At 35.2% G+C, this 27,611-nt stretch overlaps 1 protein-coding gene across 1 annotated transcript; it reads right to left on the bottom strand.

The window, feature by feature from the left end:
• Window positions 1-177: 177 nt before the first annotated feature.
• Window positions 178-27,611, bottom strand: LOC138333233 (uncharacterized). The gene is made up of 3 exons (XM_069281478.1): window positions 26,876-27,611; window positions 6,032-6,117; window positions 178-5,578 (listed from the first exon to the last, which is right to left on the bottom strand). The coding sequence occupies exons 1-3, from the start codon at window positions 27,412-27,414 to the stop codon at window positions 5,352-5,354; spliced, it is 852 nt and encodes a 283-aa protein (XP_069137579.1). The 5' UTR covers window positions 27,415-27,611; the 3' UTR covers window positions 178-5,351.

Raw genomic sequence — 27,611 nt, 5'->3', positions numbered from 1 at the left:
ATAAACAGGCACACGTGCGTTTGCGAACACGAGTCGTGGCAACATTCTGCCCGCCTGTCGGTTAAATTATAATTTAAGTATATATTTTTTCCATATGGAATATTTGCAGAAAATAATGTGTGTACCGTTACTTCATTCTTGGTAAATAAGACGCAGCACATATAATATACACTTTTAGTATGGTTTTTATTCCAAGTGATGCATAACAAAGTATGAAATATGAATCCAACGGTTTACACAAATACCACATGTTGTATATATGATTATTCAAGGTGAAATCAAAGAGCATACTTAATATTACATCTATTGGATTATCTGTTTCATAAAGAACTGTTTTTTTCTGAGAAATTACAATTAACTTTGATATATACACAGCATAAACTACATTTCAATATTTCATTGTCTTCGAAAAATATACCAGACACTGCTACATGAATAGACATTCGATTAAAAATGATAAACAATGGCTAAAATGAAGATAAAGCAATTACTTCGGAAAACATTATTTCAAATATTTTACGATTTAGAATTATATGAAAACAGCTGTTTTGTAAAATGGACAATTTAATAGTTTCTGTATCATTATATGTATAAGATCGATTGATTGGCTATTCTCGCTAGGTACTCTATATATAGCAAGCATGGCCACGTTATATCACATAGATTTCGAAATTGTGGACGAACATATTTCTACCGTCCGAGTAACACAACCATCATCGAATCATGCTGCCATGGGCAGTACAGTATGTCAAAACATCCATATCAATTAAACATCATTTGCTCTTTGTCTACCTATTCAGTCGTCCAAGCTTGACTAAATTCAACTCTTGTTTGATCTAATTACGATACTTACTCATTATATATCTATTTCTTATCACGACGAAAGAGTGCGTTCAGACTGAGACATTGTACAGTCTATTGTCGATGTGTTTGGATTGAGACGTTCTGGTTAACATTCCTCGGCTCATGACTTTTACTCCCTTATTACGCCCGAACGTAATATTTGGGCACCACACATGTCGTGAGCAAATGATTAAATCTGATTGTGAAATAGGCATGGCTCTAGTATATACACCTATGGAAGCAGTCATATCGATGCCATGGCGTTAATGGACAGTAAAGCTAATATGTGATCTATAAAATAGGAGTCCAAAACAGTAACTTTGTATTGTACCTTCTTAGGTATATTCCGATATATTACATATTAAAGAGTGAAAAAACTATATCATGAAAGACGCATTATTTTGCTATATATCGTGTCATCCTGATTTAAAGTATGTTATTGTAAGTCTTTCCCTTCATCGAGACTCCGGTAATTAGCATCTTAAGTATTAGCTTAAGTCAAAAATTATTTCCTCATTTCAACATACATAATGTAAAAAGTATATTCGTCATGATACATAGATCATAATTTAAAACTAATACTTCTACAAATATGAAGTATATATTTCATTAGTGTACACGAATTGATCCTTTTTTGTTACCTCCCTTCCATCATCGCTGTACAACTCCATTACAATATCATGGAGTTTCTGAAGATTACCAGAATGTTCTCCAATGATCTCGTCAGTGATATTGTTCTAATTGAAGCAGTAAATCATAAAAATGATGAGTTTACATTTCAGGATTTCATTTTTACTTGTATTTGGATATTCATTTCCCATTTTCTAACAGACGTTTTGAAAATGACGTTTAATGTGCATTTTATAATTTGTTACAGAGAAAATGACTACCGTGTACAGTGTAATTCATCTTCATTGATAACGAGACCTACCAAGCATACCTACAACAATTTACCCGATATAGAGGCCAGATTGTGTTTAACAATCAAAATAAAGATAAAACCACATTTTGTATGTGTAAGTGTGCTCATAAATCTAACGAGTGAAAACATAATTTGCATAAAACGTTATATATATAGAGTACCCACATACTCTGGCTGTAGCTGATACTAGTAAAATCAATTGCATACTATGATGATTTAAAGTAGAATACATCAATGCTTTTATCACTATCATAATGCATAAGTAGTGCTTTTGTTCTGTTTTTGTATATTCAAAAGGTATCAATTGTGACGTCATGTGTTTTCGGACGCAACACCTAGACCGGATTGCCTTCCACTAGGCTTCACTCCGAAAATACCAATTATTTGTGAGCGCAGCCTAGCGGAGAGAACTGGTACTAAGGCAGATAATCTAGTCTAGTGCAACGTCATACTTTTCAGAGAAAGCGACGCGAGTTTCGCTCAGAAAATAAAGGCGTCACAATGGATACCTACGGCAATGAAGGTTTTTCTGTAATATGCAAAGACGGAACACATTGTAGGTACATATAGACCTAATGATGAAGTATTAACGCACATACAGTATAGTTATGATAGCATTTTCCATAATGGACATGTCAGGTAAAGAGATGGAATAGGAAAAAACAACGGAAATATCCAGAAAAAAACCGCCAACCTACGGTCAATATCTACCTAATGTTGTTCCCAATTCTGCTTTTAGATAAAATACATTTATTGATAAAGATCGTCCAATTATGAGAGAACCGAAAAATACATCAGATTTAAACCCATGATGTGTCAGCCAGAAAAAGAACAACACGATTTTGATATTTAAAAACATACAAAAATGTACATATATAAATGAAGGTCCATTAAGATTATGAGAATCGACAATGTAAAATATCATGTTCGCACCAAGGAATGAGTTAAGTGAACTAAAACTATTTCATGGTTTAATATTATAATTTACCAAGGTGTGAGTGACAATGTGAGCAGTAACTTTCATCTTTCTTCTACTATGTCGGGAATAAAATCAATCTTGATTGAATGTCAATGTTCCTCCCAAGGAATGAAATATGCCATATTTTAGGGGTAACTATATGTTCTTATAGCGAAACGAGTGAATTAAATTATATTTGAGCAGTAAATATCATATCCATACCCCAAGTTATTTCATTGGTAGATATGTTTCCATCGTGGGTAAAAGTGAATCAGGTCATGTTTGAGGGGTATCATGGTCCGACCATAGTGGGAGTGAGATTCACTGCATCACAGGAGCAACTTTCATGTTTTACCAAGGTGCGAGTGAAATATTCATATAATTAATTTTCTGAGGTAAATGTAAAATGAATCATACTTGAACGGTGAATATTATGTTCTCATCAAGGTACAAGTGAAATAAATATAATTCATAATGGGCAAAATTATGTCCTTACCAAGGTGCGAGTAAACAATATTATATGTAAGGAATCAATATCATATATTTTCATTCTACTTTCAGTTTCCCGTTTGATCTATGTTAAACCAGATGGGCAATATCAAGCTATGAACTCCAATCTGGTCAAGCGTATGGATATCTGACGTTTCCGCTGAGTCAAGGACAATGCATTCAATGTATACTTCCGCCTATACATAACGTCAAATAATTTAAAAAGTGGTTTTAGAGTTGTGCGGTCTTTGAAATCCAATAGAATCATTGTGTTGACAAAAAGGCATGTATTGAAAATATCATCGCATAGTTTTCATTTGTTTGCTTGTTTCTAACCGTTTTGTGTTGAACTATATTCAGAAGCTGATGCTTTGGCTGTTCCGTTTATTGAACTTTGTGACGTCAACATTAGCGCAAGCGGGAAATTCAAAAGATATGCGTTTATAGTTTTGAATTTGAATGATCGCAATGGAAATATTAGTAATAAACTGTTACCAGATTAAACATACAGTTGATATGAAGCCCATCCGTCAGAAAGGTAAATATTCATGGCGCCCTAACGGGTGCCTTTCTATTTATCTTCCTTCCGGATGGGCATCATATCAACTTTATGTCCAATCTGGTAATAGTTTATTGCTTAAATATTTCCATCTACTGTTATATAAATATAACTCTACTGGAATATTAATAAAGAGTATTTAATGCAAGTAAACGGATATGAATGATACGTGTTGTTGTGTTCTGTTCTTTGATGTATTTTGGTATCGATATAATTTGCGTTTGTCGTTAAATAGAATGTACTTAGTGTATAGTAACTAGCTCTCTCACATTGACAGCTCATCTCCCTTAACGAACTTAAATGACACAATTTCACGATATTTGTTTTCCATCTTTGCATATTCCAGAGTTAGCTCCCGTGCGGATAGGTATCGATTGTCACGTCATTATTTTGTGAGCGCACTCTTCACGTCGTTTTCTCCGAAAAGTATGACGTTACGCTCGCAAATATATGACATCACAATACATAACTAACCGCAAGGCCAGATAACTCTGTAATATGCAAATACAGATTAAGTCTTTCGTCTTTGAAAATTACATAGTATATTACTATATTATACAAATGTATTGTGAATATGTTTCGATTGTGACGTCTTTACTTTGTGTGTAAAATTACGTTGTTCTCTCTGAAAAATATGACGTTACACTCACAATAATATGACGTAACAATCAGAACCTACATACGTTTGTGTGTTTAGCAGTTATACTATGAAAGTATCCTAATGTGTCGACGTCCTTAAGAAACAGCCAGCAAAGTAATCAGACCATTTGTAGTAGCGAGTGTTACATATATTGTATACTTTACAAAATAATGGGAGAAAAACGCTTCCAATAAAGAAAAAGTAATATATGATACTAGAAACATACATATTTGTAATTAAATATACATCCTATGCAAAACACATGATGACTCAAGTTTAAATGCATAATTAAGTACTAACTTACACATGCACACATAGTTATACAACAGGCCCTGCAACGCCTGCTATATTGCCAGTAACCCGGAGTACACTGCACCACAGTCAGTCTGCTGAGATTTATCAAAATTAGGATCAGTGATCCAGTGTAAGTTTTGGTTGTGTAACCAATCGATCGCGGACAGGCTTGGAGCTCTGTTCGTCGACACGAAATACCGCTTGTAAGAGAAACTTCACTCCCTTCCCCTCCGACATTGACGCTTCGTACAGCAATTCTACTAAGTTGTGTTGTTACATCACCAAAATGGATGTGATGATGCTTCACAGGTTCTTATAAGATTTTGCATCTCTCAGACATATATATTCCTATTTACTTTGATTGATTTTGTCTTTCAATTTCAGCTGAATAGATAACTGCTGACTTGCACAATCAATTCTGTAGATTCAGTGCATTGTTACAAACATTTTAAAACGTAGCAGCACACAACCTAATCATCAAATAGTATGAACACTGTATCCATGGAGATCGTATTGGAATAATTGGGCGATACACTAAATCTGGGTTCGGAAGTTCCTGTGCCCTTCACACCGCTATATACAGAACAATTCTGTATTACATGCTTGAGCATTGACATTATACAGCAATTCTAAATGAAAACCTTTGTCAAACAAGCGTGTTGAGTTCATTTCTTGGTTTGCGCTCTTGTAGAGACTTTTGTAAGTTCGTGTCATAGACCGGAAGTCCATCTGCAGCACGTGATATTTCGTAGTGCCAGTGGTACGTGTTCTGCATGACGCTCAGGATACCAAAAAGGACGCCAAGAGACATTATGACGGTAGCGGTGACGGCTGGCGTCGAATCCAGCTTCAGTACCACAAATAGGATCAGGGCTGAAAACAAGGAGCAAACACAATATGTAAATGGAAGTATCAAACCTGATGATATGCCCCAAACGACCAATTTCCATTGGAAATGAATAATCCATTCCATCCGACAATCGTCATGTATTTCTCTGCTCATCTTTGACATATTGATTTAATAATTTAAACTATATGCATTATTTCAGTCATTGGAATGTCATTATCGAACCCCAATTGTTAATTATTGTTCAAAATATTGTAGCATCTTTAATGTTTTAATGCATCACACATCATTGCTGTTTGATTGTGAAACAAAAGACAAAAACAATTTCAACAAATTAAGATATTCTCGGGTATATAACTGTAAAGGATAAATATTTACAATGTCCAATATATAATGGTAACTTCATATAATAGAGTCAATAACAGAGCATACAATGCATGCTAGTTTATAACTACTGAAAACGCTGAATATATACTTACTTATTAGAAATCCTGGTAGGGCGACGAAAAATCCCAGTACTGCGATTACCCTGCTGCTTGAGCATTCTCTTAGGAACTTGGCAGCTCTACAACAACAAAAAGCAATAAACCAGAGTACACATTTTCACAAATTACTCTATCTGTGTTTACATAATCCGAATGACATGTGCTCGTGTGGTAAGGTATTATTATGGGTTTTTCCGCAGTAATGACGTACTCTCGATCAAAAAAATTTATGTTGGGGTCATTAATGTTTACCCAAACAGCAGAGTACTCTTTGATGTGCAAAGATTCAATAGAGCAGTACAGTCTTAACTACTAAAACAACAGAGGCTTGATAATTGTACATATACACCAAGAACAGAACTTAATCAGAAGGAGATGTCACAAAAAATTCAAGAAAGTAGAAAAAGACGTTCTTTTACAAGACACCCGCAATACAAAACTAGGTCATAGTTACACGCGCCATAGGTCATAGTTGCACGCGCCATAGGTCATAGTTGCACGCGCCATACAAATCTGGGTCACATTTTCAAAATATAATAGGTTAGTGTCAATGCATCTACTAGGTGCAATAATGGAAAAAGTGGAAAATATTTTCATTAGAATAATAATAGACAAATACATGTTCATATGATTGATAAAAAAGAAACTTAAATTAATTCATTAATAACGCAATTAACGAAATAAATGAATCACAGACCAATAAAAATGACGTTTTGCGATATTTCATTGAATATGTTTTGATGTTAAAAATGTGTAAACACATGGTTGTTTGATGTTATGGTGATGAAAATGTATAAGCTTATATAAATCTGAGTTTTTTTGTGTTTTTTTTGTGTGTGTGTAATGTAGCGATTACAGAATGAATACAAATGTTACTTTGGTATAGAAATTACTGTTATTCGACTCTATTTCGCAGACATGTATGAGAGAAATATGATCAAATGGTATAGGAAATAGGCAAGAGCTGTCATATTACACCGTAGTATAGAGTAGCGATGTCATTCAGATCGATACGTCAGGAGAGCAGACGAATATCTGGGAGGGAAGAAACGTCAATAAAGACGGAGGATAATATCCCCACAGCTCCTAGTACCAAACATCTGTACAGCGGTTCTCATGGCTCCATTCTAATTCAATATCTAAACGGTCTAAAATTTCTAAAAACAAAAAAGAAGGCATAATTCATCCGTGCGGGAATGAGCCAGTGGAAAAATTCCGCCAATATTCGTACGGGGAAACCATTCATTCTGGAGAGAAGACAAATGGCGGAGATTGGAACTGGAACTAAAAACCTCCAAATGTGTCTCCTGCTAACTACCACCAACTACGGCAGGTAATGGCTCCACAAGGGCATCATCATCAATAACCATATAACGGAGCATAAACACCTCCCTTAAATAGGAGGGAGTTACTAGTAGGCAAGAAACAACGAACACGTATAAACCGCCATTTATAGACCTGCAATAGAGTATATTCCTTCGTGGTGAAGGCATGTTTTTCAGAAGATATCACAGCCGCTGGATTTCAAATAAAATTATAAATACATTAATAGGGTAGCTTGTGGCCTAGTGTCCATTGGATTGGAAATGAGAACATTAGTACATATACTCTTTGAGAATGTAAGATACTCCCCTATGATATACATGTATTAGAACAGTATTCATAAGAAACAATGCCACTTCTATGGCAGTTGCCAGGTACTGGCCATTGGTCGGCGGTTTTTCTCCGGGTACTTCGCCTTCCTTCACCAACAAATCTGACATGTCCTTAAATGACCCTGTTTTTTAACAGAATGTTAACCTAATAACCTACCAAACAATGCTAATGGAATCAGCCCATTGTCCTATTGTTACCAGGAACTCTAATTCTTAATTAAGTTTAAACAAAACGCCTTAAATTGAAACAAAAGCCTTCTTCTCGGAAATACTTTTTGTGTTTTGATTAAGAGGCCGTTGCCTCAATAATTCGACAATATGTTGTCTACACTTTTACTTCTTTAACTCATACATGAACATAATCGTTAAGATACAAATTATTTACCATATATTTACAGTTCCATACCCACTGTCTCTGGTTTCCTATTCCTTCTGTTTGACCATGTTTTATATAATCAACTTCATGCAGCAAAACCAAGAAACTATTGTATACCTTAATGTAAGCTATACAAAATTTTAGTAGTTGTATCTCAGTATGTTTGAATATTAGTAAAATTAATTTACTGTTGACTTTTCATGGAAAATTGATGATAAACAAATTTCTGGTGGAACAATATCGACGTCTTCAGACTTACAACGAGGCCAACAACCTGTGATTTACCTGTGAATGCTAACCTACCACAAATACGCTTCCCAACTTAATATTTTTGCATTTATTTATGCAAAAAACATTTATCGTGATTTCAAAACAAAAAGGGCTGTGTTCAGTGTTCTCTGTTACATTGCTTGTAAATATACTACATTTTGTAATAAGATGTCAAAATGTCTCTAATATTGACAAACTATTGTCAAACACTAATATCTAGGCGATTCAGCTTATGGTATTGAACCTACTTTAAAACTAACCTGCTGGGTAACGAATTTCTTTCATACCCCGATGAAATTAAATAATAGTGACTTCAATGCTTGAATATTATGAAAAATAAACAAATTTAGGATTGCCTATGCCTTTTCTTTGCATAGTGTAATAGACTGATATGAAATTTTCCCGTAATTATATATTTTAGTAGTTTCTTTTTTGGGAGGTAAAAAATACCTTGAACCCACGCCTAGAGAACCAGACTGTGACCTGAACGCAGCGCCTCAGACTGCTCGGTCATCCTGACTTTTATGTTATAGACTAACCTTTAAAGACCACGTGGTCAGTACGACAGAATATCTATGTATTAATTAAATAGTCGATGTCTGGAACGTTTACCACAGATCATGGATCACTCTATCGATATTCTTCCAGAGAATAATCACGGCAGGCCTAACAAACGTCTGTGGCATCGCTGTTTTTGGCGTCTGATATGTCATCTCGTCGGCATATAATTCGCAATTACCGCGAAACAAATGAAGGTATCAAATTACATATTTTACCGTTCATTCAAGAATACTGTGAAATCACTATCTTTCGAGGGGTTTTAATTTTCGTGGATTTCGTTTTTTGAACGTCCTTCCGAGAATTCATCTTTTTAAAGGGACAATTCATTCTAAGAGAACATTAAAATTTGTACATATATCGGAAAACCCCCAGTTTTAAAAGAAATTAGATCAACCGGTATTACTGTGAAATGTCAGAAAATCCCATGGTGGTGAAATGCGTATGAAATGTTCAAACTCGCTCGCTGTCCGACATAACACATTGTGGTCAAACATCTTGTATCCCGAACCCAGTCCCTTGCTCGTATAGTAATGCTACTTTTGTCTAGAACTGCTCAAAGCTCTCTGACAGAAGTATGTTTACCTTATTAGGTGAATTGTCTTGCCTGAAAAATCATTATATCACCTCCACAGTGGTTATGTAGTTTATTTGGTTAACGTGCGTGACTTTGGCTAGGATATGGGTACAACGTACATATTGTACCTGCTAAATCGTATTGATCAATGATTTGTAATTACAACGGTATCAATTAAAATACTAAACAATGAGATGGAATTTGTCAATATTTTATGTTATATATTTCATAAGAAATGTACAACAATACATTTATGCCATATTTTGCTTCAGGGTTATGTAGAAGAATTAGCCTGAGTGAATTGCCCCTTTAAAGATTATGCATAGCTGATAACTTTGATGTCATATCTTTTAAGTGCTAGTTAGTTCATGTAACCTATTAGTTATCGTGATATTAAAAGCTATTTCTGAGAAGCTATAACTTCGGTAGAGAAAGATTCTCATATTTTTACCATTTTAATGAAGGGAGACAAGAGCTTTTGGCGATACCGTTTACTAAGACATATAGTGATTGATCATCAATGGCATATCACCGACAATAAAAGGAAGAACGCATTTGTTGGTCGCGATACTGTCAGTAAGTCGAATGATATTGCGTTTTTCATAAACATTGAAAATAGATAAAGATAGGAATCTGAACTAAGGATCAAAGGTCAATGTTGTAAGTTCAATTGTACTGATAAGATAAGATTCACTCTGGACTGTGTAAATTCTTCTTTATCAGACTCGTACATAATACTTTACTAATCTATAATACAAAAAAAATATTTCTGTGATGCTATTGTTGCTTTGTAATTGGAAAAAGTTCCTGATTGCGAGTTTAATTCCAGGTTGTCTGTAGCGATCAAGCTAAACTTTCCTGCTAGTGTTTGTTCTATATCGTAAAACTTCAACTACATATATGTATATATATGCAGTATACACATGTACATGATCAAGGACTTAGAAATAAAGTAGCATGGTGTCGAGCGACTTTTTCCACTTCAGTAGATTCTTAAATCATGATAAGGGGAGGCCAAATTTCGGATTTTTTGTTTGTTTTTTTTTGTTAATAGCTATGAGAAGTTAGCATTGGTCTCGATTTATCGTAAAAATAATCATTGTAACAGTCAAAACTTAAATTTAGTTTCTTACGTAGCATATGTAAATTTGACTTAAGTCCGGTTTTTTACTAAAATTTGTTTCCAGAAATTGGGACCGGGTCGAATACTAACGTTGTCAAGGACTTGTGACATTATTACTTTCACGTTAATCTGCATTCCAAATTTATTCGTCGCTTTTTAGCATCCTTTCTGCGAAACTGGAATCAGAAAGACGCGGAATTGATTCACTGACATAGATAAGATACTTATTGTGTTGTCTTCAGGGCCACAACTGCCTGGTCAGTTAATACGGATCCGCCGACTTAATGGATAACCGGTCATATGAATGGAATCAAAAGTTTCGTATATCTATGCCAGCCATATGGTTTATGACATGATCAATACAATGTAACACGACTATCTTGCTATAGTGATGAAATGGCAAATTATACTGTATATATAATTGCGCTGTGAAACATTTGTCAATATCATCTTAATGTTGTAATTAATATACCGGTATTGATTTCAACTATTATCAATGTCTTTACTCTCCAGGTAGATTGTTAGACTAAACACTTTGAGGGTATTGATTCGTTTTGTTTTGATAGAAGACGAACATATTTCCTGGATTGAGATGATGTAGAAGGTTTCTACACCAAAATGTGAAGTATATCGTCTTATGAACTTATGTATGCATAGAGTCGTGAATATACGGTATAGTCTCCAACCAAATGTTGTTAAATGGAGGACAATTACACAATTTGAATATGAATTTATAATTTTGATTTTCTTCTAATTAACGTTCTCAAACATGTGCCTCATCACTACAGTGTACTGTGTATAGTTTCGACAGGACAGTAACTCGGACTGTACATTAACATACACTATAAACGTTCCCAGCACTGGACCCCTACATTCACTGTACCCAACCGGATGTGGGTAACTGTAGTTACGCACAACAAAAAGCGTGACGGTGATATAGGTCAGATTTCGCATGCCTCAGTTTACGTAATTTGCGATGTTTTAAAGGTTTTTTCGTATCTCACGAATCGTTTTTGTACAAAAATAAAATTTGAAGCGTAACGCATACGTAAATGACTATGAATAAGCGAAACAAGCCACCACAAAATTGACATTTAGTGGGTAACTCAAATTTAAAGGTGCGTAACTGACGAATTAAATTTAAAGGTGCGTAACTGACGAATTAGACTTGGATTGGATCGACCAACCTATTATACTTATCTTTTTTCATTATTCATGCATACTAAGGGCTTTTCACCTATGGCTGAAAAGACCTGTTGTTTTTGTTCTGTTTTTTATTATTCTTCTGCACCGAAAGTTGTATACAAAGGATCTCCGAAATAGCAAGATATATATCAATGTTCATGTCACCAAATTGTAGAGCATGAGTTGATGGTGAGACAGCAGCATTTTTATGCTGGTCGGACATTCAATATGGCCGTTATTACCTCACTTCCGGTTTTAAACTTATGTCAATATCTCGTTGATGGCTAGACGCATTTCTTTCTGTTTTGGATATGTTATGTAAAATAAAAATAATGGAGCAAATAACTAATGGAACACTTTTCTGTAAAACGTCAACTTCCGGTTTGAAAAAGGGTCAAAGTTGAAAAGAGCAATTTTTCGAAAAAAATCATTAAAAAATCTTCTGCTCAAGTTCTAGAGGACCGAGAGACCTAATATTAGGTATGTAAATGCCTACCAAGTTTGATAATATGATTGACCTTGACTTTCATTCAAGGTCAGATGACTTCGTCTGAAGTTCTGGAAGGCATAGTGTCCTGAAATTGAACCTGTAACACGTTGCGATTAGTGCTACCAAGTTTGTTAATATGAATGACCTTGAAAGAAAATCCTTGTTGATGAAAAAGCCCATCAAACTGTCCAGTGACAATTTCTGGTTTCTCTTTGTTTTCATACTACATCAGTATTTCTAATTGGTCGATTCTTTTCATACCTCTAGAAAAGTTGAAAGTTTTGGCTGTTGTTCGTTTTAAAGTGTCAAATGGCGCAAAATTTGTTAAATTATTTATATAAAAACATGTATCAAATGATTGTAAATAAGTTGTAAACTACTGATGTTATGTCCACTATCCCTCTTTCTTTATATATATTTATATATACCTCTTTCTTCTCTCTTATCTGCTCCACTTAAATACAAATAATTATGGTATAATTTAAAACATAAAGCCATTATATGATTTATACAGTATTATATGTGTTGTAAATTTTAATGGGGATGAAGTTTTAATTTGTGTCCCGGCGTGAAATCTTGATATTATTTTGACGTCACAATATATACAACGAAGTTAGGTATTGATTTGAAACAAAACTAATGCATTAGAATTGTACGTTTAAACGTATTTTATTTTATATTGTAGTCTCAAAAATTATTTATAAACAAAATGTTTTTCACACCCCGATGAAGTTGAAAGTGGTGACATCATTGCTTGATTATATTGACGTCATTGAAGAGGGAAAGTCCCTTTAGGCTTTAGAGATTATGACGTCACAATCATCTAATGGGAGATTCCCTCGATCAAATTTTGACACAGGTTACTGGACTCGCAATATAGTATCTGGACGAAGTCCAGTTTCCTTGAGTGCTTTTCGCCGCTGATTTCGGGGTTGATATTGCATTTGATGAATACTTCTGAGAAACGCAGAATAAAAACAGAAAATACACCAGTCATATATTAATAAAATGCTGATCTCATGTATTTGTGTTGTTTACGTTTTATATGATTTAGTGCTCTGAATATTTACCTTCCTTCATAGTTTTAAAGACGACGCGAGGTGTACATACAAGAATTAACAAGTGAATAGCGTATTTCATGGCCCCTTGGTTATCGTTTCATCAGTCATTTCGAGACCTCAGATCCGTTCATAGTATACATTTTAAAGTTGTATTGCTGCTAATTTCACTGTAACGATATTTAACTTAAACATTTGATATTTAAACATTGACATGTAACTTGATGATTTAGCTCCCCAAAAGCATATGTCGGCCTATAAGAGAGCCGAAATCTAGGAATCATATATTCCTGGTTTTGAATAAAGCGCCTTTAATCACCGCCATGTTCAGTGACTTCGGATTTTGTCGGATTCCTAATCGTATCACGTGACTGACGTTCGACACGACCTGCACGTGTGAGCCAGGTAACTAGCGTAAGCACACATGTGTTTGTTTACGTTTTCCTTCTGGCCTATATGAGCAAATCATGCTAGCATATGTGTCCACAGATTGGGTATTTGAAACATTCAATTTACACATTACCGTAAAATGTTGTGTGTATCAAATATTGTAATGTGCGAGCATTATTTTCTTTGTAGATAGAGTCTGATGAGGTCGACCACATATTTTGTTTATGAAAAATTGTTGATATTTTCTCTTGGTTTCACAACTCTCGTTTTACTTCGAGATTGTCGCGACGATGTTCGGAAGAGTTCGGAATGATTCGGCATCTTTCGAGCCTATTTTTCACGTGTATACGTTAAAAAGATTTTTTACTTTTATAATTAAAGATACTTCCAGTGCTGCAACTTTATAAAAAGTGGTAAAATTAGAAAGTTTAAACCTTAGACAGACGGAGAAAAATATGTATAACACTTAAACAGTTTTCACTGTGACAAAAAGAGCGAAAGTTATAGACCATACAACTTTAATTAATTAATGGTGATTATGAATATGCATGATTTTAAATCGCTGTCGCTTGAGAGTGTCATTTGTTATCGGCACACGTCTTTTGTCGTCTGTGCACAAGAAACAGAAATATGTCAACGAGATTAACACCCGATCAGTCTGATATAAATTTATTGAAATTAAGAAATCGTTTTAATAACTACAAAAATCATTATACTTATGATATTTGACAGAGAGGGTACTGAATACCTTGCATAGCGAAGCTGAGTACAGCTGTACCAACTAATTCAGATAAAAGTTTTCTTATGGTTCGCGTATTTAAGTGAATAGTCGGGCAAATTCTTAAGTCAGCAAAAATAGTGTAGGAATCCTAAAACGTCCTCCCGGCTGGCTATGTCCGTGTTGATACGTAACCTTGCTTTCAAACAGTTATACGAATTTATTTTTAGAGCTGTGCTAAATTACACCGGGCTTTTACATACTTTCAATGGTCAAAATTAGACAATGTAAGTAGAAGTTGATTATCGTTTTGATATGTAAGGCCTGTTGGAAGGAAAATAAACGCATATAGACTTTTTTTCTTTGTCCGACTATTCACTGAATCATCTATATAATCTTCATTTGTTAGAGCAAAGGATGTGGATTATTCTGTGTTATGTATTTTTATCACAATAGTTTCATTCATTTTTGACATATATTACTATAAAATCAACGCGTAAATATTATAATACTCAGAAATATATAGCTTACAGCCAAGGAGAAAGAGCAAAAATTAAATTTGAGAAAGACTGGAAAAAATGGGAAAAAATAGCTAAACTTTAATCTTTTATTCGAACACCTCACCTTGAAATACTCGCAATATGATTATCATAGATGTATACATTTTTTTTTTTTGGATATATTTAGATTTTTTTTTGTTCTTTGTTTCTAATTATCTAATTTTTTTTCCATTATTATCATTTTTTTTTGTTTTTGCCGATATAACTTTTTATTTCTTCGATCTTCACTTACTGTACGTGCCACTCTAAATACCATCTCTCTGTCTATCCCTCCCCTTTATCTATCTTTTTTTTTCTCTATCTCTCTATCTTTCTTTCCCTTCTCTTTGTTTTTCTTTTCTGTTGTTTTTTTGTCTTTCGTCTCTCTGTGTGTATATTTGATAGTATAAGGTGTATGTGTGTGTATGTGAAGAATGAAAGTGTCCTCGTTTGTCATGTCAAATGTGTTACAAAATTTGAAAAAATAAAAAATTACAAAAAAAAAGACAAATTAAACAATGGGTAAAAAAAAAAAAAATCAACGCGTAAAAAGGTGTGTCCGTCTGCACTTAAATATTAATGTCAGTTAATGATTGTGTGGTATTTACAAGACAGTTTACTATTCCAATGCATTTCAGTTAACCACATCTAGTGAATCAGTTACCCACTGACGAGATCATAACATGCATTCAGTTACCTTCCACATGGTCATATTTGCATGGCTATTTTCTTCTTTTATAGAGATTTACAGTTGAGCGCCATGCTTCAAAATTAAATTACACATGTTATTGACAGCACGGTCAGCATTGCCCTACAAACATGTAAACTGAGGCATGCGAAATCTGACCTAAATCACCGTCAGCATTTTTGTAGAGCGTAACTACAGTTATCCACATCCGGTTGGGTACAGTGACATTCGTGTCTAGCCACCGTTTATTACTTCATAACCCATTCTAACAAAGACCCAAATAATGGAGTTCAACAATCAATCGTACGAAACCAATCAATTTACAGTAAAGCCAAACTTCACTGTAAAACAACAATGTCTCCCCTAGGCCAGTTGTGTGAAAATCAATTAAGATGTCAAAAATAAAAGACCCTCTTTATTCCAAGTATCGATCCGGTATTGCTTTTACTTCATGTGCTCAGAAGTTTTTTCAATACTTGCCAATATCCTTACAACTAAAGTGCCGAAGAGAGCGTTATCTTAATGCTCGGTTATCATGCCCGCAGTAGGATAACAAACTGAGGATACCTTTAGCTGGTCCATTTAGGTTCAAAGGTTGCAGCCTCTACTAACATGTTATCATATTAAGCATAGACAAATGCATTGGCAGAAACAGAAGATTAAAATTTCTAAATGAAATGTTCAATTATGCGAACGCCAAAGGCGGAGACATTTTAAATAGCACATCCATCAAGAACTTTTTAATGGTAGATCTTAAAGTGATTTTAAAGTGATTTCCACATAGTTACATGCATTTATGTCATTTAAGTTTTTGAGATAAAAATGTTATATAATGGCTGATGGAATTCTATATCATATACACGGCATCAAAAGCACAAATATAAACCAATTAGCAGTACGTTTCCTTTACGGGGACAAGAGGTGTCAACGCCACGGATAACTTCATGCTTCATAGAATAGCAGGACATGATCTTATACACATTTCAGTACGACGATAAATCATTGCAATGATTCTAGCTTTATATCGAATTCATACAATATGTTTTGAAACCAGATCAACTAATAGGATAAATTGCTAATGGTATACTAAACTCGATATCATATACTATCAACTGTTAGATTAACTGAATCAAGAGCTGCGGTGATGGGTCCCTGGGTTCGCTAAATAAAATAACATTGATTTCTTAGTGATTTCAATGCAGCAACCATCCGTTTACAATGTATTTTAAATACCAAACTCGACAGTAATCCTTTATAATAGCTTATTTAATTCTTCGTTACATGTCCGAAAATTAACATTTGAGGCAACTGGCAATTGTCTGAAATTACTTTCTTACTGTGAATTTCAAGAGTTTGATGATTGAGTTTCCTCTAAGACATCGTCAGATTATTTCAAAGTATTGATTTTTTTTTCTTCACAACTTTCCGAAATCCTTACAACAAAAGTGCCGAAGAGAGTGTTTCACTTTCTGTGTTATCTTTAAAAATGCTCGGTTATCATACCCGCAGCAGGATAACAAACTAAGGATACCTTTAGCTGGTCCATTCTGTGTTCTATAGTCGCAGCTTCTACTAACGTGTTATCATATTTAGCATAGACAAATGCATTGGCAGATACAGAAGATTAAAATTTCAAAATGAAATGTTCAATTATGCGAACGCCAAAGGCGGAGACATTTTAGATAGCACTTCCATCAAGAACTTCTTTAATGGAAGAGCTGAAAGTGATTTTAAAGTGATTTCCACATAGTTACATGCATTTATTTCATTTAAATTTTGAGATAAAAATGTTATTTAATGGCTGATTGAATTCCATATCATATACCCGAAATCAAAAGCACAAATATAAAGCAACTGACCGTATGTCTCGGTACGGGGGACCAGAGGTGTCAACGTCAGTGAGGACTTCATGCGTCATAGAATAGCGAGGCATTATCTTATACACGTTTCGGTACGGCGATTAAGTATTGCAATGATTCTAGTTTTGTACTATATCCATAGAATATGTTTTTGAAACCGAATTTCTAACATTAATTGCTTATAGTATTCTAAACTCTATTCATATACTATAAACTGTTAGATGAACTGGATCGAGTGTTGAGGTGAGAAGTTCACAAGTTCGCTTTACTGAATTACATTGATTTTTCATCAACATTTGAAGCACGTAGCAATTGTCTGAAATTTATTTCTTACTGGATTAAAGGCAAATGTGCATCGGAGGCCCACGAAGGGACACCTGCGAGCACTCTGCTATCCGGTACCCCCTTGGGTAATCGCGTCTCTTCGACATCTTTGAGTTCGAGACAATTGCAAGGAGAGAGACAGAATGCAGTGTACAATAAAAACGTTGACACAGATAACAACAGCGTTCTTCATTCAGTTTGTGAAAGGTTGAAACACGTTGAACAATCGTTGAAAGTCTACAAAAAGAGGATAAGATGTTTAAGTTGATGAAAGAAATGAGAGAGGAGAACACTCGTCTTACTAAGATCGTTCTCGAGCTACAAAGTGTAATGTCTAGTGCTTATAAGAATCCTGAACAATCTCAAAAACTATTTTCACATGTAGTTTCGTCCAATATCTACCCCTCTGGTAGCCCCAACCAAATTATTGATGTTGTGAATGACATTCCTAACGGTAACTCCTCGCCGGGTACGCGTACATGTACACACATCAGTACGGAAGCCTCTAACTCACAGCAAGATAGTGAACCATTAGATACGCCCAGAGACAATCATATCGCATTTGAGCAGGCTCGTACTAGTTCAAACGTTGAACAGACATTTAATGGAAAGAGACGAGCAATCGCAACACGTAGTGACAGTATACAAAATTACGAGGCCCGTGATAGACAACTTTATAACGGGAAAACTAAGGAAAAGCAACGGCGCGATAGAAGCAACAGCGATGAACGTACACAAGCTAGTTCTGACAATAAAGACATATTTATTGGCGTGAAACGTAAACGCACGGCGCGTTCTATCTTAGTGGGATTGGACCAACAACAACTAGATCCGGAATCATAAACTACATACAAGCAAAAGGAGTCAAAGTAACGGATCTTCGTCTGTTCACACAAAGGAATGGGTCATACACCGCCAAACTAAATGTCGCTGCGGATCATGCCGAAATAGTAGATTGTGATGACTTTTGGCCAGACAGCGTTTCGTGTAGACCGTGGCTCAATAACAGGGAATGGCAAGAAAGGTTCGAGATAAGGAAAAATTCTGATCGCGAGTCATCTGGAAGACCACGTGACGGTTTCGGTAGAAATCCGTATGAAATCAACTCTGAATGGGATGATGATAACAGAGACTACTACAGCGATTACAACCGCGACGATGAAGGGTATTGGCGCTACAACGACCGCCGTTAAGTATCCATCAGCTGTTTATAATTAAAACATTATGGTACAAACTGTGCTATACTTTTACATTATGGCTTTTTCCATACTAACATGGAATGTCAGAGGAGCTTTCTCATCGGCAAAATGATTGTCGCGATTATTAAAAGAATCAAACTACGACCTAGCTGTCATAACTGAACACCAGTTATCGCAGAAGTCATTAGCCTTCTTAGACTCTATAGACTCTAACTACTACGCGATTCATGCACGCAATGCATACCCGTCAAATACTAATACCGGTGTCGCATTTATTGTAAAGAAATCACTTCAATATAGTATTTCTCATGTAGAAGAAGTTGTCAACAACCGTATTGCTGCCGTCAAAATCACAACAGCGTCTGAACAGTCCATATATGTTTTTGGAGTCTATATGCAAAGTGATAATGACGTCAATGGATATAAAGACACTATGCAGTATCTATCTGACCTACTTGCCTTCTACGCACTCAGAGGCAAAATTGTAGTAGCTGGTGACTTTAATGCGCGCATCCTAGAAGACCCGCGGTATTACGTACCTAAACAGAAGGCCAAGGCATTGAACGACGTCATAAACGATTTGAACATGTGTGTAGTAAACAAAATGGCGAGATGTGAAGGAGTAAAAATATACATTTAGACCATGTCAAACTACATTAGATTACATCCTTATTGATGAAACCACGATTAGCAACATATCTCGATGTAATATTATAGATAATGCCGATATTGAGGTTGCCTCAGACCACCTTCCAATCACCTGTGCTTTCGATTTCACCGTCCCATCTGACAAAAGTCGGCGGAAAGACAACGTGGAGCATACTGCATGGAACAAAGCAACTGTTGATCATCTAATTTCATATCAACTAGCATGTGAAAACAAACTACGTACCATACATGAATTTGACACCTCGACACAATTCGGCATTGACGCGTTATACGAGCAATTAACGTTATGCCTTACCTTAGCATCTGACGAAACAATACCCAAACGGCGTTTCAAGGAATACCTAAAACCATACTGGACATCAGAGCTGGAAACAGCACATAACATGGCTCTGAATTTTATAGACAGATTTGGATTAACGAGAACAGACCTCGCGGTTTACATCATGCATCATACAGAGCTTACAAGAAAGCGAAGAATGCATTTCGAAACCTTCATAAATTAGCTCATGATAAGTACTTAGATGACGTGAATAATGAGTTAGATAAAACGGCGGATGTAGACACTCGATTATTCTGGAGAATTGTACGAAAACGGAAGAACAAAACACCGGACACATGTACTGAACTAATATTCGACGGAAAATGTGCACGTGACCGACAATGCGTTGTTGAAACTTTTGCAGACTTTTATGAAAACCTATATAAAGATGATTCGACAATGGATGACACCAATCTCTATTTGCAAAAACAAGAAGAACTTGATCGTATGTTTACTTTTGACGAGATTGAGACAACAATCAGGCAAATGAAACTTAAAAAAGCTCCAGGAGCCGATATGGTAACGAGCGAACACATTCGATTTGGAGGGAAAGCCGTTATTGAAATTATCCAAAAATTAATGAACGCTATCAGGACTACCGGATTTATTCCCAAAACGTGGAAACGAGGAATTATTATTCCGATTTATAAAGGTGGTTTTAAGAAGAAAAATGAACCGAACAACTACAGGCCTATCTCGTTGCTACCAGTGCTATATAAACTTATGGAAAGTGTGATTTTAAAAAGAATATCGCGTTGGATGGATACCATGCATATCAATTTTCCTGCTATTCAACAACAAGGATTCCAGAAAGGTCTTAGTTGCACAACCGCGTCGTTAAGTCTTCGTGAATGTATATTTGAAAATATCGAACAAAACAGCAAAGTCTATGTTGCTTTCTTAGATACATATAAGGCTTTTGACACTGTTCAACATAATGGTATATTTAACAAACTGTATAACATTGGAGTGACGGGACACTTATTTAGAATATTGTTCAACGCATACCGTGACATCTATAGTGCTGTAATCCATAATGGTGCTCAATCACGCTGGCTTAAAGTTCAAAGGTCAGTTAGACAAGGTGGGATAATTTCAACTTTCCTATACTTACTGCATATTAACGACATGCTTGTTGATCTGGAAGCGACCCACGTTGGCGCTAAAGTCAAATCCATCCCGTGTGGGAATCCGTGTTTAGCCGATGATGTCGCACTTGTTACCACAAGTCCGAAGGCACTACAAACTTTACTAGACGTTGCACAAAGATATGCTAATAAATGGAAATTCCAATATAATGCATCGAAATGTAACATACTAACATTCGGCTGTGCATGCCTAAATTATGAGTGGACAATCAACAACAATGCAATTCGTATTGCGAACAAAGAGACGCACTTAGGAATCATTCTCTCCTCTGACTTGAAAAACACCGATGCCGTTGACAACGCTTGCAAGAAAGGACGTAACATGCTACATTCTATCACTCGCATAGGAACTGACTGTATACACACTAAACCTCTTACACTTGTTAGTATTTACAAGAAAGTTATACTTCCGTCGATACTATTTGGATGCGAACTATGGAATAACTTAACTAAATGTGATATCCGCAAGCTTGAAACATTCCAGCACTATGCTATTAAGCTCATTTTAAATCTGAGACGATCTACGCGATCCGACATGTGCGAAAGTATAGTTGGAGTACGCAGAATCCAGAGCGAAATCGAAAAGAGGAAATTGTACTTCTTACGTAATATTATCGAATGCACACCCACTAGTGTTCCGAAAAGCATCTTTATACGCAGACTATTCAAGTATAAAGACACACCAAAAGCAAAGCAAATGGGTTTTATCCCCGATATTGTGTCTATTTTAGCCAAGTACAATCTATTAGACTTCATACAGTGCTATATCCAGTCCGCAAATTTTCCGTCAAAGATCCAATGGAAGCTTTTTGTAAAAGGAGCTATAGCTATACATGAAGATCGGTCGCTTCATGAGAGAATGGACAACGATAGTGATTTCGTGAGATTTAAATATGTTCACTCCACATATGATAAACCATATCACATACTGCAAACAGCGGATATCGACAATAAAACAGTGCTGTATATCTGCAAAATGATTACCTGTGTTCCTGGAGAACAACGCATCATATGTAATTTATGTGATAGGCCACTATACGACATTATAAGACATTTTGTAACAAGCTGTACAAGAACATTCCTACTGAGAGATACTTTTATGACGAAAGTGATTGATTATTATGGTATCCAGCCATATGTAATTATGTCTAACCTTTCTGAAGAACTTTTGCTTCAGACAATATTCAAAGCAAAAATTCCTAATTTCGAATTTGAAGATGATGAACTGTCAGATGAATTTACAAAGGATTGCTCGTATCTCCTCAAAAAGTCAGCAGAGTCAGCAGAAATCTACTTTCACGATGTTGTGACATGAGCTGTATTAACTAGCATGTAAAGTAATATGCATGTAGTCGGGCGATTTTATCGTTAACAGAACTTTGATCTGAACTTTCAATGTAAATAGATCTGTTCCAATATATCTACAATGCATAACTTTTTTTTTTCATTTCCCTGTACTCTCAACTTTTGAGGAATAAAGAATGATGATGATTATAGCATAATATTAGTTCTTAATTTGGCAATCAAGTTTTGTTTATATTATACTGTTTTACAACTTGAAAGGATTACAACTTGCAAGAAGTATGGGAAAGAATGGTGTTTTCAGCTGAACGTTATAACTTTCTTTCAATCATTTATTAAGAACGTGTCTATATCTATTACAATTTTACAATTAGAACTAGAATTGCAGACCATCGCCTTATACTCATATTACTAATAAATATCAAATTAACACGAGAAAGAGTAAGAACAAACAATAGTTACATGGAAAATGAATCAATATGTATGTTGGTGATATTTGAACACTATTAAGATACATACTTTTCTATGAATTAATGGATGATTACGGCAGTATTGATAGACTGGGCATGAGGCTGGCGGCTACAACATGGCTTTCTCGTTAGTAAGTGTGTCCTATTATAACCATTCTCAGTATATCACAGAACAGATAAGGTGTTAATAGCCGCGCATGTCTGTTCCCCCATAGCAACCATCAATCAAATATCACACAACGAGCGCGTGACAGTGTTTCATTAATCATGAGAAAGTATGGTATTACACCAAACCGCTTGACAAACCAAAATCGTGTAATACCACTATAATGACATACCATAATCGTGTAATCATGTTGGGGTGTTAATGTTAGATATACCACTATAATGACATACCATAATCGTGTAATCATGTTGGGGTGTTAATGTTAGATATACCACTATAATGACATACCATAATCGTGTAATCATTTTGGGGTGTTAATGTTAGATATACCACTATAATGACATACCATAATCGTGTAATCATGTTGGGGTGTTAATGTTTGATATACCACTATAATGACATACCATAATCGTGTAATCATGTTGGGGTGTTAATGTTTGATATACCACTATAATGACATACCATAATCGTGTAATCATGTTGGGGTGTTAATGTTAGATATACCACTATAATGACATACCATAATCGTGTAATCATTTTGGGGTGTTAATGTTAGATATACCACTATAATGACATACCATAATCGTGTAATCATGTTGGGGTGTTAATGTTAGATATACCACTATAATGACATACCATAATCGTGTAATCATGTTGGGGTGTTAATGTTAGATATACCACTATAATGACATACCATAACAATCATGTAATCATGTTGGGGTGTTAATGTTAGATATACCACTATAATGACATACCATAATCGTGTGTAAATCATGTTGGGGTGTTAATGTTAGATATACCACTATAATGACATACCATAATCGTGTAATCATGTTGGGGTGCTAATGTTAGATATACCACTATAATGACATACCATAATCGTGTTATCATGTTGGGGTGTTAATGTTAGATATACCACTATAATGACATACCATAATCGTGTTATCATGTTGGGGTGCTAATGTTAGATATACCACTATAATGACATACCATAATCGTGTAATCATGTTGGGGTGTTAATGTTAGATATATATACCACTATAATGACATACCATAATCGTGTAATCATGTTGGGGTGTAATGTTAGATATACCCTATAATAACATACCATAATCGTGTAATCATTTTGGGGTGTTAATGTTAGATATACCACTATAATGACATATCATAACAATCGTGTAATCATGTTGGGGTGTTAATGTTAGATATACCACTATAATGACATATCATAATCGTGTAATCATGTTGGGTGTTAATGTTAGATATACGACTATAATGACATACCATAATCGTGTAATTATTTTGGGGTGTTAATGTAAGATATACCACTATAATGACATATCATAACAATCGTGTAATCATGTTGGGGTGTTAATGTTAGATATACCACTATAATGACATACCATAATCGTGTAATCATGTTGGGGTGTTAATGTTAGATATACCACTATAATGACATACCATAATCGTGTAATCATGTTGGGGTGTTAATGTTAGATATACCACTATAATGAATCATGTTGGGGTGTTAATGTTAGATATACCACTATAATGACATATCATAATCGTGTAATCATGTTGGGGTGTTAATGTTAGATATACCACTATAATGACATACCATAATCGTGTAATCATGTTGGGGTGTTAATGTTAGATATACCACTATAATGACATACCATAATCGTGTAATCATGTTGGGGTGTTAATGTTAGATATACCACTATAATGACATACCATAATCGTGTAATCATGTTGGGGTGTTAATGTTAGATATACCACTATAATGACATATCATAACAATCGTGTAATCATGTTGGGGTGTTAATGTTAGATATACCACTATAATGACATACCATAATCGTGTAATCATGTTGGGGTGTTAATGTTAGATATACACACTATAATGACATACCATAATCGTGTGTAATCATGTTGGGGTGTTAATGTTAGATATACCACTATAATGACATACCATAATCGTGTAATCATGTTGGGTGTAAATGTTTCATATACCACTATAATAACATACCATAACAATCGTGTAATCATGTTGGGTGTTAATGTTTCATATACCACTATAATAACATACCATAACAATCGTGTAATCATGTTGGGGTGTTAATGTTAGATATACCACTATAATGACATACCATAATCGTGTAATCATGTTGGGGTGTTAGTGTTAGATATACCACTATAATGACATACCATAATCGTGTAATCATGTTGGGGTGTTTATGTTAGATATACCACTATAATGACATACCATAATCGTGTAATCATGTTGGGGTGTTAATGTTAGATATACCACTATAATGACATACCATAATCGTGTAAATCATGTTGGGGTGTTAATGTTTGATATACCACTATAATGACATACCATAATCGTGAAATCATGTTGGGGTGTTAATGTTTGATATACCACTATAATGACATACCATAATCGTGAAATCATGTTGGGGTGTTAATGTTAGATATACCACTATAATGACATACCATAATCATGAAATCATGTTGGGGTGTTAATGCTTGATATACCACTATAATGACATACCATAATCGTGTAATCATGTTGGGGTGTTAATGTTAGATATACCACTATAATGACATACCATAATCGTGTAATCATGTTGGGGTGTTAATGTTAGATATACCACTATAATGACATACCATAATCGTGTAATCATGTTGGGGTGTTAATGTTAGATATACCACTATAATGACATACCATAATCGTGTAATCATGTTGGGGTGTTAATGTTTGATATACCACTATAATGACATACCATAATCGTGTAATCATGTTGGGGTGTTAATGTTAGATATACCACTATAATGACATATCATAACAATCGTGTAATCATGTTGGGGTGTTAATGTTAGATATACCACTATAATGACATACCATAATCGTGTAATCATGTTGGGGTGTTAATGTTAGATATACCACTATAATGACATACCATAATCGTGTAATCATGTTGGGGTGCTAATGTTAGATATACCACTATAATGACATATCATAATCGTGAAATCATGTTGGGGTGTTAATGTTAGATATACCACTATAATGACATACCATTATCGTGTAATCATGTTGGGGTGCTAATGTTAGATATACCACTATAATGACATATCATAATCGTGTAATCATGTTGGGGTGTTAATGTTAGATATACCACTATAATGACATACCATAATCGTGTTATCATGTTGGGGTGCTAATGTTAGATATACCACTATAATAACATGCCATAATCGTGTAATCATGTTGGGGTGTTAATGTAGGGAATACCATTATATACCAGTAGTATGATGTCATTTGTTCTCTTGACATTAACAAAAAATGATGGATAAAACCACCCATAACCCGAACAGACATTTCTTCCCATGAAGACAGGACTTTTCTGTTATTGGTATACTTATCAATTGAATACATAACCAATAACCAATGGAATGAAAAGAGTAGCCCAAGGTTTCACAAAGCATTAATACTGAGAAAACAATCGAAACATTCAGGACAATTCAAATCGACACCGTTTTTGATTAAAAAAAATCTTATAACAATCTTACCCCCTCTCCTTCTTTTCTCTTTACATTTATTTAAGTTTTTTGTTGGCTTTTATCTTCAACCCAACTCCAAATAACCTTTGCGCATGATCATAGCTAATTTGAAATATATATATATATATTGCGTTTCTTGTGACACTTTTACTCCTTTTGATAAAATAGATACAAATAGCAGTACTTACCTTTCCTCGCCCTCGGCCACCTGTAGAATTCTGGAGGCGAAAAAACATTGCATAGAGCACACGAGTAAGGAGCTCACACAAAGTACAAGCACAAAGGTGCAGAATGCGGTGGCCACTTCCAAGACATCATCGAAATCCTTCTGACTGGACAAGAGTGTCCCGTTCCTTGGCTGTTCGTCACGGCGTGTCTCTGATATGTAGTAGAGGATTTGTACCGATACAGCACTTTGTATGACCGACACAACGCACAGAAGCCCTAAACCAATTATACTGGTTTGAACAGAGTTGGTGCTCTTTTTGCGTTCCTGGACCATAGAGGGTTCGTCATCGCTCAAACGCTCTTGTGACTGCGAAAGGGTCGTGCTTCTTTTGGACACGAAACTTGAAGGACGACTGAGGTTGCCGTTTGTAGCGTGCAAAGAAGTTGCTATCCTTTGAATAGCGTCCGTTGAGGACAATCTGGCCTCCTCCTTGTTTTGGAGGACAACCTCCAACAAATCTCTGTTTCTATTGTTTTCTGAACGATTCAAATCCTGCATTGTATGGCGATCCCACGGTAGCGTACAGTAAATACATTCTACATCCAGTCGACTGGTTATCAACGTTCTCAGAAATTGCGCCAATGTTGATTAAAGATCTCTGACAAGTCGGTGCACCGGGGTTCAACATTTTCTAACAGACCAGCACGAGATGGTATTTCCCTCTGCGTTTCCGAAATTATTCGCTGGTAAGATGG

The sequence above is a fragment of the Argopecten irradians genome, chromosome 10 (assembly GCF_041381155.1).
Source record: "Argopecten irradians isolate NY chromosome 10, Ai_NY, whole genome shotgun sequence".
Lineage (NCBI taxonomy): Eukaryota > Metazoa > Mollusca > Bivalvia > Pectinida > Pectinidae > Argopecten > Argopecten irradians.
The sequence above is the reverse complement of the archived record's forward strand: the minus strand, read 5'-3'. Positions and strand labels throughout refer to the sequence as shown.